Source organism: Dipodomys merriami, unplaced genomic scaffold (assembly GCF_024711535.1).
Source record: "Dipodomys merriami isolate MVZ:Mamm:240054 unplaced genomic scaffold, mDipMer1.0.p SCAF_15, whole genome shotgun sequence".
In the NCBI taxonomy this organism is placed as follows: Eukaryota; Metazoa; Chordata; class Mammalia; order Rodentia; family Heteromyidae; genus Dipodomys; species Dipodomys merriami.
The window spans coordinates 15,051,305-15,070,969 of record NW_027202826.1 but is presented as its reverse complement, the minus strand read 5'-3'; the positions used below and the strand labels follow the sequence as shown (position 1 = coordinate 15,070,969).

The 19,665-nt window shown below is 41.1% G+C and overlaps 1 protein-coding gene across 3 annotated transcripts in view; it reads right to left on the bottom strand.

Moving 5' to 3' along the window:
- The window catches only part of Grid2 (glutamate ionotropic receptor delta type subunit 2), a 1,042,163-nt gene that overhangs the window by 22,727 nt on the left and 999,771 nt on the right, over nt 1-19,665 (bottom strand). For 2 of the 3 annotated variants that reach the window (XM_070022287.1, XM_070022288.1), the window contains 2 exons: nt 15,892-16,132; nt 8,061-11,842 (listed from right to left, as the gene is read on the bottom strand). In XM_070022287.1, the coding sequence (XP_069878388.1) occupies nt 11,420-11,842; nt 15,892-16,132 (664 nt within the window). In that variant the 3' untranslated portion in view covers nt 8,061-11,419. Of the gene's footprint in view, nt 1-8,060; nt 11,843-15,891; nt 16,133-19,665 lie in introns of those variants that run through there. The other variant, XM_070022289.1, reaches the window with a different exon arrangement.

Here is a 19,665-nt window from a genome sequence, read left to right as displayed (position 1 = left end):
GGCTTTAGATTTTATTGCTTTGTCTTCTTATGTTCCTACTGTTCTTCACTGGCCCAGTGTCACTGCCAAACATGAGTTCTTCCTCACATACGTTCTGTGACTTGGATCGTATATTTTCCTTTGCCTAAGAAAGTTTTTCCCCCCCCTCTACACTCTATGTGTGGAAATTATATTCTGTTTGTAAGGACTTGTTCCAAATCTGTCTTCTCCACCAAGATATTTTATCACCCTAATGTGACAAGAGCTCACTTTTCTCTGAATTTTCAATATGCTGGACTGTTTTTAAGCACTGATCATATATCATTTTCAATGGTAGTGATAGCCATATTTCAGTAAAAGGGTATCTAGAAGAGCATAGTTCTCTCAATTCCCCAAATGTCTGCCATACATGAATGGAACACATATACTTGGTCATATCTTGTGGTTATGCAGATACACATACCTTCCATGATACATCAGAGATTTTGCATATCTGTATATTTGCAGTGAATGCGCTCTCAGAATACAACGTGTTGAATGAATCACAAAGTTTTTTTCTCCTATTTTCTATCTTTATAGACCATCCTTTTAAAGCCAAATAGCCTTCTTTTCCTTTTGCTCCTTCCTTTCCAAGTCTATATTGCCATTTTTTTTCTTCATCACTTATATAGCCTATATTTCTATCTCTGATCTTCAAAGTCCTGCTTCGTTGCCTCAAATGCTGCTCTGTGTCAAGTCTGCCTCGAGTTTCCTTCCAGAAGGACACAGAAGATCAAAGCGAAGGTCCTTCCTTACTAGTTAGTGGGCCACACAAACAACACAGACCCGAATAAATCATGATACAACATCCCCTGATGTTGCAAACCTACCACAATGGCTACAGGCGGATGGAGCCTCGTACTGAAGCTTGCCTAGCAGTGACGTGGCTGGAAAAGGGCTTCGGATGTTAGTGCAGTATGCAAGCAGTCTTGGGAGGGGTGAGTTTTTCTATTGCTTCCATCAGAGGGGATTCTAAGTGAGAAGGAAAGATCAACACTCTCCACAGAGGTAAAGATCGGCAAGTGTGCTCAGCTCAATGGAGCCATCTCCACTGCGGACGTTCACTGGGCAGCGCATTCCCCTGAATCTGTTGACAAGCTACCAGGATGCCTGCAGCATTTATAATACTTTTCATGACTTTGTCATTTTCCGCTCATAGTGTTGGCACCAAAAGTGTGCTCAATTAGTGGGGACCGGTTGATCTTTTCTGCAGAAGGTACACCCTTATAGAGTGAAGGATCATAAACAGGTCTTTATCTCCTATTGCTCTTTGATCCATACAACACCTGTTCAGGTGAAAAGAACATGGATATTTGAGTTAGAAGGGTGAGCTAGGGGTGTGATTCGCAATTTTGTTTTGGTCACTTCTTAATTGCCGGGCTTTGGCTCAGTTACTTAACGCTTACGAGATATAATTTATAAAATGATATAACAGATAATGAAGATACAATTCACAGAATAATATATAAAATAATGTGATGCATTCTGCAATTAAAATGGATTTATAGATTTATAATTCCAAAGATTACATCATAAGACAAAATGTGATATATCCTGCTCCATCAAGGTATGACAAGAATTCAGGAGCAGGAGAGACCAATATCATTTTAAAAAGTGATGATTATGTTCTTGAATTGTACAAAAGGGTTTCAATTCAACAGGTTAAGAATTACACTATTCTAGATTCTCTTTGAAAAAGCAGCCATAATTACCAAATAAAATGATGGCAGTAATTACAGTGAATACTATTTTTACTTATTGTTGAGGAAGTATTATAGATCAAGTGAAACATGTATTCAGTGCCAAGTATTGTGTGGGGACATGGTCAGGAGCTCCCCTCCCCCCACCCCCTCCATTTCCCCTCTCTCCTTCCCATCTCCCTCATGGTTGCTGTACTCAGAAGAACACACATCCTTGTGAAGCATGAATGTCTTCTACTTCTTCAGATGAATGGCTTATACTTCTTTACATATGCAATATTCTAGCCCGGCAGGATTCTAGCCATTTATTTTCATCAAATGCAGTTCAGAAACAGGTGCTTCCACAAATGACTGAGAAATTCGTAGATGGCAGACATTTAATACTACAAGTGTATACCACTGGTAAACCATTCTTTTCTGCAAGGAAACAGAATGACTCGTGGCTTCTATGTCAAAAATGAGCTTGTATGGGAAGAGTAAGTGGAAAGCAGTTGTGTTCTCAAACAATTTGAAAATAACCCCCCCCCCAAATTTGGCCAAAGTTATACTACATTTATAAGAATATATACTACCTACTTCTTGTCTTATATTTGATATGTGACATTTTCTCCCTTCCTTCCTTCCTTCCTTCCTTCCTTCCTTCCTTCCTTCCTTCCTTCCTTCCTTCCTTCCTTCCTTCCTTCCTTCTTTCTTCTTCTTCTTCTTCTTCTTCTTCTTCTTCTTCTTCTTCTTCTTCTTCTTCTTCTTCTTCTTCTTCTTCTTCTTCTTCTTCTTCTTCTTCTTCTTCTTCTTCTTCTTCTTCTTCTTCTTCTTTTTTTAATGTGTGTGTGAGTCATGGTGCCTGAACTCTGGGCCTGGGCGCTGTCCCTCAGCTCTTCAGCTCAAGGCTAGTGCTCTCCCACTTGAACCACAGTGCCACTTCTGGCTTTTTCTGCTTATGTGGTGCTGAGGAATCAAACCTAGGGCCTCATGCATGCAAGGCAAGCACTCTACCACTGAGCCACCTTCCCAGCCTGATATGGGGCATTTTCTCCCCCAGTTAAAATGGGGAAAATCATTATTGCTCTCTTAGGAGCAAATCATTACAAAAATCTCAGCGCTGAAAAATAAAGGCAGCAGATGAGATTTCCAGTGCAATCCGGGTGGTGGTTTTGATGACACTGCTTGTTGGCTGGCAGGGCAGAGATGGAGCGATGGGGGCTGTGGGCTGTCTTTTTCATTGTACTCGTAAGTGCATTAGCAGATGCTTTCTGAACTCACAGGTTGGAACAGACTTAGAGTTAAAACACACAACTTTGGAGAAGCAAGCAGGGTTGGTTTTAGAGGTCTTTGAACTGATTTAGAGTGCCAAGGACACTGGCTGGTGCATGGTAGGTGGGTGTGATGTCTGGGCCGACATCCATTTGGTCTTTTCATAAGAAGAAACTGAATTAGAACATGTCGTTGTGACTTCTATCCAGGGGTCTGTTCCATGGTTCTCGGAGCCCTGGTTCTAGCTCTTCCTGTTCATGAGGACCCTGGCATTAATGATGGTTAAGTGGGCTGTGGTATGCTCTCTTGAGAGCATTTGCAGGCTTTCCGTGTTCTCCCTGGCTTTACCTTTGGCTGTTTCCTAACAAGATGTCCAGGCATGGTGATCTAGAGTTCCTCTGAACATTCTTCCCTATACAGTAATGATCCTCGTATTCACCAGCACATGAGCATTCTCTAGGCTTCCCATATTCTCTATTATAATGCAATAAAGTCCATAAAACCATCTCAAGCCACAGGACCTGCACGTTCATTTTTTTTCTACTTCTTTTCCTCTTCTAGTAATTTAATGATCTATCTCAGGGTAAGATGAATATTCATGTCTACTAATGTTATTTCAACCACGATTCTTTATTGTTGTTGTTTTGTTTGGCTTTGAACTCTCAAACTCCAGTGTTGAGATTAAAGGTGGACCCTACCACACCTGCTTATACAATGAGGTGGGTTTTTTTTTTTTGTCAGTTTTGGGAGGCCTGAATTCTGGGCCTGGGCACTGTCCCTCAGCTCTTCAGCTCAAGGTGAGCACTCTACCATTTGAGCCACAGCACTACTTCTGGCTTTTTCTGCTTATGTGGTGCAGAGGAATCGAACCCAGGGCCTCATGCATGCAAGGCAAGCACTCTACCACTGAACCACCTTCCCAGCCTTACCATGAGTTTTGATTTAACTTTCCATATACTTTATTTTTTGTTTCTCTCATTTTGGAAGGTCTCTGAGGAGAAGTCAGGTGCCAGAACTGCAGGGGGAAAATTTCATCCTAGCCACCTTTAGTACAGGGGGACAAGCCTCTGGTTGTCTCATTAAACCATTCAGGAAACTTTGCCTAGGATTCTGTACTCAGAGTAGGTGCCCAGAAAATATTTGCCATAGACTGATAGATCTCATGTAATTGTTTTGTTCCTAATTGTCTCATTCTCTACAGCCAAACTGAAATTGGCCAATACTAACATATCAAAAAAATAAGAGACCCGAAAACCTTATGGAGTGACTAACAAACTCCATCTAATGCTGATGACAATGAGATAATTTATCAAAAATATTAATTATTGGTGATTGAGCTGTTGGATCCATCAGACACTTTGTGGCTTTATGTGTGAGAAATGTTTTCACCCCAGACTACTTGCATTTTTAGTTTTTTTTTTTTTTTTTTTTTTTTTACTATAGCATTTCCCTGGAGAAATCTGAGTGAGCAACACATAAGTTTTAAAATATGTGATCATGGAGAATTGAATTGTGGAATCTCAGTTATGTGTTTATCTTGTTGCAGAAATTCTTTGTAATTATTAACGTTAGCGTGTTGATTAGGAGAGAAGTGTACTCATTAAAACATTTTATGTGGATAACATACTGTGTCAGATATTTAGTGCCAATTATACCAAGTAGAAATGTAACACAGCTATAATTCATCAAAGAAGGTTTTTAACACTAGGGAGAGGAGGATATGGCCATATCAGTTATTTGGTAACTACTGGTTGCATGTAAAAGTTAAATAATGCATGCTCAACACATGAAATCTGAATTTTTTAAAAGAATGTTTTATTTCTAACAATAAATCATAGAGCTAAATCCATTAAACAAATATTAGTAGTGGGCTAGAATTAAATTTAAAGTCAACTTTAAAGCACTGGAAAGAAATGAAATATTAACAATCAGGTATTTATTCATTCTTGTCTCCGTAAGATAGTAAGGATTCTGGAAGTTCTATATAACTTAAAAAGTTGCAAACTGAATCTTATTTTATTACATATGAGAAAAACTAAGTCTTAAAGCCTTCTTAGAAATAAATCTTTGTGTAGTTAATAAAGAAGATATAATTTGGTTTAATTTCAGGAAGTTGATATGTTATTTTTGTATCTGTATTTGTCTGGGTTTCAAAATAATATTGATATTCAATCCTTAAAAATTAGTCACCTAAATGGCTAGTTAATTAGCAAAAAGTTTTAGTAGCACGAATTAAAAACCAAAATGACAATTTTAATCATTAATATTTGCCTGGTAATCATATCCCAAATCTCCTGACAGGTAAAATAGTTGCTGAAAGCAGTATCTTTGATCTTATCTCTAGTTCCAGCATTGCATTGTTCTTTGATGTGAGGACATATGTTCTTCATTTTAAGGCAGCTGCTATAGGATCTTAGTTTATAATTGATGAGAATGAATGCTGTCTTAAAAGTTTTGTGCGTCCCTTATCACATCATGGCTAGTTTCCCATCTTTGAAAGGTCTGGCCACATCCCAGGTGGAGTTGAACCTTCCTTTAGTTGGAGGCTAGGGTTCTATTCCTCTCAATGAGTTTCCAGCTCTATCGATAGGGCCAGTAATGTGTCCACGCCATAGTCATTCCAGATAATGTCAAAACCAACCAAAAAGATAACCTTTTTCCTTTATTATATGTAAGAGTGAGTCAGAATTGTGTAATGAAGCCTGTTCAAGATTTGTTTGAAATAGCGAGAGGGCTAAGAAGAAGTAATACAAGTGAATTGGAGCAAAGTATTTTTGTTGGGAAAGTTCACAGATGAAACACACCTGTATAATCAACCTACAATAATTAGAAAAAGAGAGAGAAATCAAGATGGAGATTTCCGACATAAAAGAAGTTCTCGAATTTGAACACGTTTTTGCTCTGCCATTGGTATGACTGGAAATAAAGTAAATGAAAATGATTGAAAAATAGGACAACTTGAAATTCAAATGGGGAGATGAGAGTTAACGCTGTTAGTCTTTTTCTGTCCCTATGGAAAGCAGGATTGCTATGTGATTTGTTTCCTACCCAGTGCAACACTACACAATAAACAAAACCGTAGAGCTTCTAGTTTCCGGGAAATGTGAGAGTGGGTGGAGACTGGCCTGTAGAAGGCTTTCGTTCATTTGACTTCTAAACTGTATTACAGATGGCAGAAAAGGTGGCCTGGAGGCTTGGTTGCAACAAGAATAAGAGCCAGAATATGCCTGCTTGGGAGGAGTTGTTTGGAACCTTGTGACATTTGATCAAGACTAATTAGACATGCCTGGAGAGAAAAGACGCTATTGTGGTGCACCTGATTCTGATTGGAAACCTGTGGGCAGAGCCTGTTTCTGAATGATATACAGGTAGTGATACAAATAGAGAGCTGTATAATAGCTTGTGCTTTGAGGTTATTTTCCTATGGATTTATGGTCTGGCATCTTGGAAAATTTCCATGACTTCTTGGTGGAGATAGTGAACCAAGGAAGGCAGACTCTGTTCTCCCCACAAGACTGTATTGGCTTGAGGGGTCTCTGTATCCTGCATATCTCTGGGAGTGGGCAGTGGGCAGTAGAACACATTCAGATCCATTGCTAAACCAATAGCTTAGCCTTCGCATCATAGGTTCTCTGTAAACACTAATGAAATTTAACTAAACTTAGCAAATTTAATGTTAGTCCTAGCTTTACTTTCCAATGCTTCTGTGTCAGAGAAGTTGTTTTTACTCAAAGGAAACGCACCAATACTACCTCACACAAGAGTGTCTGCTAAGCCGGGCGCTGGTGGCTCACGCCTGTAATCCTAGCTACTCAGGAGGCTGAGATCTGAGGATCGTGGTTCAAAGCCAGCCCGGGCAGGAGAGACCGTGAGACTCCTATCTCCAATAAACCACCAGAAAACCGGAAGTGGCGCTGTATCTCAAGTGGTAGAGAGCTCACCTTGAGCTGAAGAGCTGAGGGACAGCACCCAGGCCCAGAGTTCAAGCCCCACAACCGACAAAAAAAAAAAAAAGAGTGTCTGCTAAGGGGCTAGGAAGGTGGCTCAGTAGTAGAGCGCTTGCCTTGCATGCCTGAGGCCCTGGGTTCGATTCCTCAGCACCACATAAGCAAAAAGGAAAAAGCCAGAAGTGGCACTGTGGCTCAAGTGGTAGAGCACTAGCCTTGAGCTGAAGAGCTGAGGGACAGCGCCCAGGCCCAGAGTTCAGGCCCCACGACTGGACCCCCCCCCCGCCCCCCCCCCCCAAAAAAAGTGATAAAATGGTGTTTGAGAAGATTCCTACTAACATTAACTAAAATGACAATTATGGAGTTGTTAGACATTCCCTAATATCTGGTCATGAGGGTAGCCTTAAGAAATAAAAATGTCCAGGCACCTGTGGTTTACTCTATCATCTTTGCCACTCAGGAGGCTGAGATCAGAGGATCATGGTTCAAAGCCAGCCTGGGCAGGAAAGTCCATGAGACTCTTATTTCCAATTGACCACCAGGAAGCTGGAAAGAGGTGCTGGTGCTGTGGCTCACTCACTAGCTGTGAGTGAATAGAGCTCAGGGACAGTGCCCAAACCCTGGGTTCAAGCCTCATGACCAATGGGGGGGGGGGGGGGAGAAAGAAAGAAATTTCCCTAGGAGGAAGCCAACTTTGAGTGAGCCCACTGTATTATCAATCATCTTGAGATTTATATTTAAGGGTAAACCACATGTTTACCAACTCATAAACCCTTTAGCTCTGCCCTCATTACTAGACTTACAATCTACAACATGCCTCACCAGAAAATTCTGATTAGAAGGTAGCAATCATTTATAGTTCAATTGTGTGGCTTAGAAAGGTTTTATGGGTTAATGGACCTTTTCATTTTTCTTTTTAATTGAGGAAGGAAAGTACCACTCAGAAAAGTCTATTTTTAAAAGTATTTATTCAAGTGACAATCAATCTCAAACTAAAGAAGATGAAAAAATAACATAATTAAGAATAGAACAAGTTGCCTGTAGGTTAATATATAAACATATATATATATATATATATATATATATATATATATATATATATATATATATATATATATATGAAGAAAGGAGATCTTACAACTCTCTGTGTATGTGGAAGTAAACCAAAATCTGGGCATAAGCTCTGATGTGGTTAATAGTAATGACCAGATACCTTAATGATTCACCAAGGGAATAAACTGGATAATTGAATAGAATCAGATCACATGAGTTTGTCTTGGACTGAAATGACAAGGTTGGTCTAAATGACAGGAGCCAGGGCCAACCCTGTCAGAGAGAGGGGCCAGCCTCAGTCCCACACTAGCTGCAAACGTGATGCTCCCTACCCCACCACAGAAGGAGTGGTCATGTGAACCATGTGGTCCCAAGTAGCAAGTGGAAACATGGGGTGTATCTCAGTCATTGCTACTTCTGGTCTGTGAAGTCTTGTGTGGCTCTGAATGAAGTGTCCCAGAGCTAAAGACAAAGAAAACCACCACCTACAAGTCTTAGGAGTCAAACATTTGGATAAGTCACAGCTTCTCAACGTTCTGTCTTCCCTTCTGTATCAAATGAGGAGGGAAGATCTAGAGGTGGGAAGATCCTTTTACTTCCAACATTAAGAGATCTCTGGATGGGATTTTAGAACAGCAGAGATTTAAATATAAATTATATTTCCTAAATATAACCTCAGATGTATTTATATAGCCACTGAATGAGTTAAATGCTAGAAGGATTAAATACTGTTGTTTAGATGATGAAATAATAGTATATGAGAATTTAATTTGGAGCCTAACTGAATTTTCAACTTCAGAAAAAAAAAAGGTTCAGCATAATGACTATTTCTCTAACAGCAAAGCGATTTTAATAAGACCTAAGTTTGATAATCAACTTTCATTTTCCTTTTGATGTGACAAATTCTCATCCTGCCATTATGTAATTGTTACATTGTTTCCATGACACAGGATAAATCTCTCCCCCAAAAAAGTGCTCACAGAGACATCCGTGGAGAAAAACAAATATGTTGGTTCGTATCATCTTGAATAGCAGGAAAGTGGTCTTTTAGTGGTTTAGCATTCCTTGGCTTTTCTTTTTTCTTTTTTTTTTTCAGGAAGCCATCCACATATTGGCACAGTTCTGCTAGTATAACTTCATGTGTTTTACACTTGAATGTTTTATAAAAATCCAGGCAGATCAGAGAGTCAGCATTTTCAAATCTTACAGTTAAGACTTCGATCGGATGAGAACACGTTTAGAGAACATTTTATTAGACAAATTATGTAGACAAATTATACACAGAAAGCTCTGCCACTCCTGATGGAGGCCTCCCAAATGAGTGGTGTACTTGTGTAATAGGCAATACATCAAAATGAGCCTATTTGTAAATACTGTACATGGTTAACAGTGTTGTGGATCGCTAACATCACTGCAACATCTGGTGTGTCTTCTGTTTGGAAAGTAAAAGTCAGTTGTGAATGAGCTCGTGTGTGTTACAAGGGGGAACAAGGTACGCATGCTCACAGGTACTTGTTGTCTTGGAAACGCAAGTTTTTTTTTTGCATGATAAGAAAAATTTTCTGCCTTACACAGTAGACAATATTTGAAAATTTGGTACAAAACAATGACAAGTACAAGAATGCTCCCCAGCACAGAAATAGCATCAAAATAGAATATACCATAAGAATATACCTCTCAGTTGCTCCTAAAGCAAAGGTGGACCCCTGGGATCAATGCCAGCCACGGGAATGAATTTGCTTAAAATAAGAGTATGGCTGTGTAAAAGCACAGGGCTATCTGCACTGCAGGGTTCTAAACGGAATTCAAGTCTACATTTCTGACAGATAAGAATGCTATTTTGAAAGCGGTGTGCACAGAGAGGCACAGATTCTTTTTTTTTTCCCCTGTCTTCCTCTGGATACGGGTGGCACACATGTAAACACAAAACAAAGCAAAACACCAAATGTAACACCTCCAAATAGAACTGAAGGGAAAAGGGGTGGGGATGAGAGCCCGTTGTGGTTACTTCACTTTTGCTTTAGAATAATGTAGGGCGTAAGTAAGGCCACATCAATACGTCTTAAAGGACTCTCACTCCTCCCCAACTACAATTTATTCTATTGATTGGCTTACTGCTTTGAAAGAAGATTTTGAACCTTCACTGACCTCTGTTTAAACTCACAAGAGAACTTGCTAGGGTTGGTACCTCTGGTACAGCTAATAGCATTTTCCATTTAGTTAAGTAATTAAAAGTAAAACGGTCAAGATTCTCATTACACACCGCCAAATAACAAATGCAAAACCCATTCCAATGAGTTATATCTAGGAACAAAGATTAAATCACCCTGGATGTTTTAATAACAAAAGTATAAAATAGTTTCTCTCGCCAAACAATGTAAGTCAAAATAACATTAAAGCAATCTGTCTTTTCTAAGTGAAAAGACACACACTTTCGGTATGCAACACTTGTGTGGGTTTTATTTTTCTTTTTAAACTAAAGCTTTATTAAATGAATTGCAGTAGCAAAGGCTGCCTTTTATATATATACACATTATATAGGTGCATATATATGTATAGATATGAGATACTAAGTTATTTAACACAATAGAGGCTTTTGCCATATGATAAAGTTTACTGTACATAAGAAAAAAAGAAACTTTTAATACTGTACAATCACATAAAGGTTGTATACACTGTTGCAGTGTAAGAGTAATTTTAACTGTAGTCTTGACTGGCATATTAATGGCTTTTTTTTCTTTTTCTTTTCTTTGTTGTTGTTGTTGTTGTTGTTATTTTTTGCAATCCTACACAATTGCACTTTCATTTCTGTGGCCTGGTCTTAGAATCGTCTTTATTATTATTATCATTTAAACGTTTTCTTTTTATAGACACTGCGGGGGTCTCCTGTGGCCCACAGGTGAAAGGAGACGCAACAGCAGTGTGACATTGCATGGGTGTCGTCAGAGAACGCAAAACAGATGGAAGTTATTGCAATTGTAATGTTCAAAATAGAGAGGGAAAACCCCCCAGAACAACGGTACAGAAGAGGCCTTTTGTGTCCAATGCACCCTGCTCATACTTGTGTAAGTACAGTCAGGGCACAGGTTCTGCGCTCAATAAAGTCTATGTGAAGCCGACTAATGGGATCCTAGCATAGAATATTCTGGAGGTGGGTAGGGGAAGGGAGAACAAGTTGAGTAAGGCCAAAAGAAAAAAAAATAAAAGGGAGGGAGGGGGGAGAAACAGACAAGAAGGGGAGGAGGAAAGAGAAAGAAAATAGAGACAAGAAATGGGGTAGGGGGTGGAGACGGGGAGAAAGATCTAGAATTGTTACTAATCATCCTGAATTTTTCCTTTTTTTTTTTCTTTTTGTAATAAAAAGTTACATCCATGTTAGTCCCACGAATATTACAGTTGCTCCAGCCAAGGGAGTCCTAAGGATGGTTACAGTGAGGAAATGTCTGCCCCTCAGATGGAGGTGCCTCGGTCCGGGTCATTACCCAGATTGAGCCCCAGCGTGGGGGTCGGCTGATAAGGGATAGATGACATGGTTTTGATAGGACTCCTGAAAAAGCCCCCGTTCGGTGCCCTGTGCCTAAAAGGGCCGGTTCGGTGCTCAGGGACGTTGCCAAAAGCGAAGCCGGAGGCGGCTTTAGCGGACAGTGTACGGCTAAGAGTCTGGATGTGCTCAGGGATGAAGGTGGTGGTGGTGATGTGAGTGTTCCTGAAATCACTGATTTGCTCCAGTGCTTGGCGTGTTGGCAAAGTGTCAATGTCCAGAGGGGTCAAGTCAATGGACGACGTGGAAAACTGTTTATGGGGACTGTCGTCATCTGTGCACAAGCTATTTACACGTCTATGGAGGTGCTCCAGGTCAATTTCCTTGTCATCCTGGAGATGAAGAGAAAGAAAATAAGGTTCTCATCAGTACTAGCTTCCATGGATTGTCTTTTTTTTTTTTTTTCTTTTTCAAGTAGTTCAGCAAAATCATGTAATTAAACTGAACTTGGGGGTTTATTCAATTTAACAAATATTTACTGGGCACCTAGTAGAGGCCAGGCATTGGGCTAGCTTCTGGGAATATACCCATAGGATTTGGAGATAAAGCTATCTACAGTAAACGTCGCTCTGGCCACGAACGTTCTCAAATGAGCACACGCCACATGCAGCTACAAAGACACCGAGAGCTTTCGATGAATGATTACCATTGTATAAAAGACAAGCCCAGGACAAATTGCACCAATAAAAGCTATCGTGTCGGCCACTCCCTCTATCCTTATCCATCCCTTCTTTATATGAGCCTGCTATCTTTCCATGGTCTCATTCCAAATTGGATTTTTCTTCCTTCCCCTCACTTAAGTCCTGACCTTAACTTTCCCTGTGGCTTAGTGGTACAGTGCTTGCCTAGCATGCATGAAGCCCTGGGTTTGAGTCCTCAGTACCACATACACAGAAAAAGCCAGAAGTGGCATGGTGGCTCAGGTGGTAGAGTGCTAGCCTTGGGCAAAAGAAGCTCAGGGACAGTGCCCAGGCCCTAAGTTTAAGCCCCAGGTCTGGCCAAAAAAAAAAAAAAAAAGAGAGAGAGGGAGAGAGAGAAAAGATATGGTCTGCTACTACAGTGTTAATGACTATTTGCTTGTTGTATGTTGGAAGCATTTGTTTTTTAAATAGAGTAACATTGGACACATAGGCATCAGTTTGTAATTGATAGACTTTGTACACTGACTATCTTTGCATCTGAGCGGGGCATTACTGTGAAGTCAGTAGAATGAATGAAGACAATTGGAGTCAGCTTTAAGTTAGAAGGAGTTTTATGCTAATTGGCTCTAAACAAGATCTTTTAACTTATGCTTGTGACATTTTGTATGATCTCAGAATTGGGGGGGGGGGAAGATAAAATCTATGAATAAATCCCTTTAACAGAATGTCCCCTCCATAATCCTACTCAGGAGGCTGAGTTCTGAGGATTGTGGTTCAAAGCTAGCCCGGGCAGGAAAGTCCATGAGACTCTTATGTCCAATTAGCTATGAAAAAGTCAGAATTGGAACTGTGCCTCAAGTGGTAGGATACTTGCCTTGTGCTAAAAAGCTAAGGGACAGTGCCAAGGTCCTGAGGTCAAGCCTTACCATTATCATACACACACAGACACACACAGACACACAGACACACAGACACACACACACACACACACACACACACACACACACACACACACACACACACACACAAATCCCTTTAGGATTTTCACTAAAAGTGAGTATTGAAGTGTAAGTTAAAAAGAAAGCTGGTAAAACATAAAATTGTGCTTGCTATCAATTTATGGGTAAGCTCAACAAATTAAATGGGTGAGTATTTAAAAATCTCTATTAATTGTCAGAAGAGAAGGTATTTGTTCCCAGGATCTGGATTAGTGTCACAAGCTAGAATGCGGTGCATCTTTTTCTCATTATGCCACTCTTGTGTTCCTTAGTGAGAAATATTTTGATGTGCCTCCCTGTTTTCCTCCTCTTTTCTCATTTTAAAGTCCAATAAAAATATCCATTAATGCAATATTATCATTGATACTTTAGAGGATTGAGACATATAATTTTATGGTTCCCACAGCAACCATAATGTAGTCATCCATCAGCAGATATAATAATGCAAGAATTTAATATATATAGTAATTCAAAATATAAGGAGCTTAGGGAGTCCTTAATTTCCAGATTTTTGAGAATATGAAGTCTCAGCTATAAAGCTGAATGGATGTGGGCTTTTGTATTCCATCAATGTCAACAGAAACACTAGAAGCTTAGTCCACAAAGAAAATGCTACCATAAAAAATTCATTAATATGTGTGTGTGTGTGTGTGTGTGTGTGTGTGTGTGTGTGTGTGTGTGTGTGTGTGTGTGTGTGTGTTGATACTGGAGCTTACACCTGTGACATCTAGCACTTGCTTAGCTTTTTCATTCAAGGCTGGTGCACTACCACTTGAGCCACACTTCCAGTTCAGGCTTTTTTTTGCTGGTTTATCAGAAATAATAGTATCTCAGATTCGTCTGCACATGCTGCTGGCTTCCAATTGGTATCCTCAGAGCTCAGCCTCCATAGTAGCTGGAATTATAGCCGTAGCACCTGGCACAATGGATTACCTTTTAATTCAGTCCACACTTTATTCAGAATGTCTGGTCATTCTCACAGATAAGAAACTAAGATTTATCCTTGCTAGGACAAATTTTCCTTACAAAGGGTACTTATCAATTTTGCACAGTAGGTTGTAGCTTTTGATTACTTTAGTAAACAATCTGCCTTGGGGACAGGAAGGGAAAACTGGGAGAGAGTAAGGAAAAGGAAGACATTGTCCAACAAGAAATGTACTCTTTCCTGACCTATATAACTGTAGCCCCTCAGTACATCCCCTTTAGAATAACAATAAAAAAATAAAAAAGAGAAAAAAGTCTGCTCGAAAGAACATACTAACATGCAAAAGCACAGGCAAATAAGTTATTTTTGTTTGGGCTGTAAAGCAGATGCTCCACCATCAGTGAGCCAACTTGTACCCCCAGAAAGTTGACAATTTTCTTTGACACACTATCCATGAAGTCAAATAACTGAACAAATTCAAGAGGCTTTTCACTTCCAGTTTAGAGGCATTTAGTGAATGTCATTTCCTTATTAAAAAAAAAATACCCCTTGCAGAGCGCTGGTGGCTCATGCCTGTAATCCCAATTGCTCTGGAGACTGAGCTGAGGATCACAGTCCAAAGACAGCCCAGGCAGGAAAGCGTGTGAGACTCCTATCTCCAATTAATCACCATAAAAGACAGAAATAGAGCTGTGGCTCAAGTGGAAGAGCACCAGCTTCAGCAAAAAAGAAAAACAACTCAGGGACAGCGTCCAGGCCCTGTGCTCAAGTGCTAGGACTGGCACAAAATATTTGGTTTCACCCCAACACAAATAAGATAAATAAATCTTTTAAATGTTTATTTTCCTAATTAATGAAGCCCATAATTTATGATGAAACAAGACACACATTGTTTTAGAAGACATAGCATGCGTAAATTCTGCAAGGATCTTTCCAGGGATCAGGAAACGAAACTATTATGGTCCTGGAGTTAAGCTCACTCAAGAGTAAGGAAGAAAAATGGAATTCGGGTTCACTCCCTGACACAAGTTTCACAGCTGAGATCATGAAAAGGCCAAACACTTGATCTGGGATGCAGAGGGGAAGGGGGGGGGTTGGTGGTGAGGAGACAATTCCATTATTTTTTATCATAATGTTGCATCATTTTAGGCTAAGTCTTTGAGACACAAGTAATTTATCTGCAAGTGGAACCACACATAGAAATAAAAGATTAAGCCCCCTTGCACATTGATCAGGAAAAACCCCATCTTTAAAAACTCAACGGATAGCCAGGCCTGTAATCCTAGCTACTCAGGAGGCTGAGATCTGAGGATTGTGGTTTAAAGCCAGCTTGGGCAGGAAAGTCTGTCAGACTCTTTATCTCCAATTAAACCACCGGAAAAGCAGAAGTGGCTCTGTGGCCCAAAGTGGTAGAACGGTAGCTTTGAGCAGAAAAGCTCAGGTATCATGCTCAGCCCCTGAGTTCAAGCCCCACAACGGATCCCCACCCCAAAGACAAACAAACAGAAACCCAACTGAACTCTATCTGGAGAGTCTGGGGAATGCCAAAGCCTCTTATAGGGTCTGGCTTGTGGAACTGCCAGCCTTTCAAATACTCTCACCTGCTTTCTGCTTACCTAAAACAGGATCTAAAATGGAAATTGATATTGGCTCTATCAATTTCTTTTGCATCGATTCATTTCTGATCCTCCAAGAAAGCAGAAACACTGATCACCTGGCTTTGGTCCCCCTCACCCCCTCTCCCAACCCCGTGGCCACCCTCTCTGGCACTTGGGCCTGCTAGGTGACTCAAGTGAGAGCTGAGACGCCTCAAGTACCTCTTTGGATGGGACTCTGGAGCCTTTCCTCTTGTTCCACCATGTCTCCAGCATGGCTATGAAGCAGGAGAGGACGATTCCAGCAGCCAGGATACAGAAAACCCCAGCGAAACTCTTGATGTCCAGGGCGCCTCCCTTCTGCTTCGTGTCCACCGAGGAATACAGGTCACACTGGCCATTCTTAGGCCACCATTTGTGCTTCAAAATATCCATGTCACCACTTTGCTGGAGCTCCAGGATCCTGAGGGTTGAACAAGACAAAGCCCGTGTTTACTGCCTGTAATGACCACTTCTGAACGGTTGGTGGCGACCAAGCGCACAGCAGCTTGGGGACCAAACACAAAGAGACTAAAACCCCAATGGCTTTGCTTCTAGGCCTTGTACCACAGGGATTTCTCTTCTCCCTTCCTCCTCTTCTCATCCGCCTTCCTCCCTGCCTTCCCTTCCCCTTGCCTTGTCTTTTTATTTTTTTATTATTTTATTTTATTTTTTTATTGTGAAAATACTGTACAGAGGGGTTACAATTACACGGGCAAGATAATGAGTACATTTCTTATCAAGCATTGTAACCTCCTCCTTTGTTTCCCCTTCCCATCCCTTCCCATCCTCCCCCTGCTCCCCACCCAATCCTCCCCGCCCCCCCCCACCAGAGTTGTAAAGTTCCTTTTCGACATAACGACTTGTACATCTCATTGTTGCAATGGGTCCACCTGTATCCCTATTTAAACGATTTGTTTTTCCCCTTCCCCTCCACAAATTATACCGACATAAAATACAGTGAAAGCAGGGGTTATACCATGGGGGAGGGACATACAAAGCAACAAAGAAATCATCTTATAAATGTGTTAGAAACAAATGCATGAAAGAAAAAAACATTTGAATACATATCTTAGGGTTCATTTCCCTAACATCACCTTATCTGACCTTTTCTGCTTGACTCTGACATATACTAGATATTGTAAATAAGGGAAACCATGGGACCTATGTTTCTTTGGGCCTGGCTTACTTCACTTAATATAATTTTTTCCAAGCCTTTCCATTTCCTACCCCTTGTCTTGTCTTGATTTCATTCTTTCATGGTAGATCCCGGCCCCCACCCCTGCCCTGTCTGTGGCAGGGTGCATTCATTCACAGTGGCATTCGCAAGGTGCTGTGGGTGGATGCTTCCACGTTCCTTCCTTGCAAGCAGAACGAGCCTCTGGATGGTAACACGTTTATGAAGAACACTTGGCTGCTTAGAGCAAGACGTGCGGGTCCCATCGCCCAGCATAGGTTGCACAGCCCAGAAATTCAATTAGAGAGAGGTCTATGAGTTAACCCAATGTGGGAGAATGCCTTGGGACAGGTTTGAGGTTGATCAAATACATCATTTCTGGGTTCTCACAGCACCGATCGAGTCTTCTTTTCAGTGCCTACGAGGAAGTCATCTTACCTTGGAGTCGCAGGAGAACCGTTGGCCAGAGGCATTCAGGAGTGAAATTCAAGTCAGAAACACCCTTCTTCTTTTTCAGCATCTCCCCCTCCCTGCACAGACTGTAGCTCTTAAAAAATCTAATGCTCAGCTGGTCGCCGGTGGCTCCTGCCTGTCATCCTAGCTGCTCAGGAGGCTGAGATCTGAGGATCATGGTTCAAAGCCAGCCCCAGCAGCAAAGACCATGAGACTTTTATCTCCAGTGAACCACCAGAAAACCAGAAGTGGCGCTGTGGCTCAAGTGGTAGAGCACTAGCCTTGAGCTGAAGAGCTGAGGGACAGCGCTCAGGCCCAGAGTTCAAGGCCCACGATGCCCCCCCCTCCCCCAATATCTGATTCTTACAAAGGAATGCTTCTGAACTCCAAGAAATGATTCCAAATCCTGCCCAGGTTCCGCCTGAGATTTGGCCTTCTTGACCTTCTCGCAGGTCAAGGCTATCCTGTCCTGAGTGTGCACATACAATGACACATACTCTACCATCTGAGCCGCAGCGCCACTTCCAGTTTTCTGGTGGTTAATAGGAGATAAGAGTCTGATGGGCTCGCTTTGAACCATGATCCTCAGATCTCAGCTTCCTGAGTGGCTAGGATTACAGGCGTGAGCCACTGGTGCCCGGCTCCTGTGAGACTTTTTGATGCCATCACTTTTCTTTCTTTCTTTCTTCCTTCCTTCCTTCCTTCCCCCTTCCCTCCTTCCCTCCCTCCCTTCCTTCTTTCCTCCCTCTCTCCCTTCCTTCCTCTCTTCCTCCCTCCCTCCCTCCCTCCCTCCCTCCTTCCTTCCTTCCTTCCTTTCTCGCCCTCTCCCTCCCTCTCTCCCTTCCTCCCTTTCTCCCTCTCTTCTCATCTTTCCCCCTCCTTCCCTCCCTCCTTTCCTTTCCTTTTCCTTCTTTCCTCCCTCCCTTCCTTCCCTCCCTCCCTCCTTTTCTCCCTCTCTTCCCATCTTTTTCCCTCTCCTTCCTCTCTTCTTTTCTTCCTTCTCCCAGAAGCTTCTTCCTATCTTTCTTCTTGGTGGTATCTCAGACCCCCATGCTTCATTCCCATACTCCGTGTCCTTATTCTAAGCTCGGAGAGTATTTTTGCTTTACAATGTATTGAAGTATACATATTATAATCTCATCATTTCAATTCTAACAGAAGTTAAAGACAACAATTCAAAAGACTTTCTATGACTGCAGAGTTTTTAAGTCAAGCCAGCTGGTGACAGAAGTTCATGGCGGGGAAAGAAGACATGGTTCTTAAGTAGGCTGGAGCCACCCAAACGCTCCTGCCATTGAGCGCCACGTCACTGCAGCTCAGGGCGCAGAGCATCACTGGGTGAACCTGTCTTTGGCCACACAAAGCCATATATCTCCTAGTCAAGGTAGAGCACGACGAACAGATTCCAGGATTATATCCTGGTCTGGAATAGTGAATTAAAGTGTGCTCCGAGTCAAGAACTGTGTCATAACTCATGCTCCAAATGCTAACACCCCTGGAAATTCCAGCAGAAAGCTGTAACCACCTCCCAATTTTTATATAATAAGAGGCAGGATTAATTAAAGCAAATTCAGTATCATAAAGTATACATACCAGGAAAGATTTATAAGATGACAATAATATTTATGTTACATGTACTAAGTTTTAGATGTTGTCACCAAGGTGTATTGATATATGTTTTGCATTTTAGTAAAGAATCCTGGTAAAATGACAACTGAAAACCAGTAGGTTCAATACCAAACAACAATGCTATATAGTTTTTCCTGTCTATAAAAAAGATCTAAGATAATGAACTTAAAGCAAAATATTGATAGGGTGAATTCTTTAAAAAATTGTCATTGTAAAGATAGTAGACAGCGGGATTACAGTTATATAAGTCAGGTAATGAGTACATTTGTTTTGGAAGAATGTCACCCCTTCCCTCATTTTCTCCAAGTTTTCCCTTCCTGACACCACCCCATAATTTGTACAGCTCATTTTAAACATAGTGTCTAGTAAGTACCACTGCTGCATTTGTTCACCCTTTGTCCCACCATTTACTTCAATAAGGTGAATTCTTACAGTAAATCAACAGACATGTTCTCTTTGCAAATCTGCACAGGAATCTTTTAAATCAAGCTTAAAATGACACTTAAAAATTCACCATTTAATTACAAGCAACAATGACGTGTGTACATCAATGGAAGAATCAAATTAAATTGAAGAATGTTAAATGAAGGCAAAGGAAACTTCTGGCTTCGTGGGATATTTTTGTTATACACACAGCTGCCACCAGATGGCAGTCTTTGCTCATAATAAAAAAATTACTGCAGTTAACTGTTACCTTG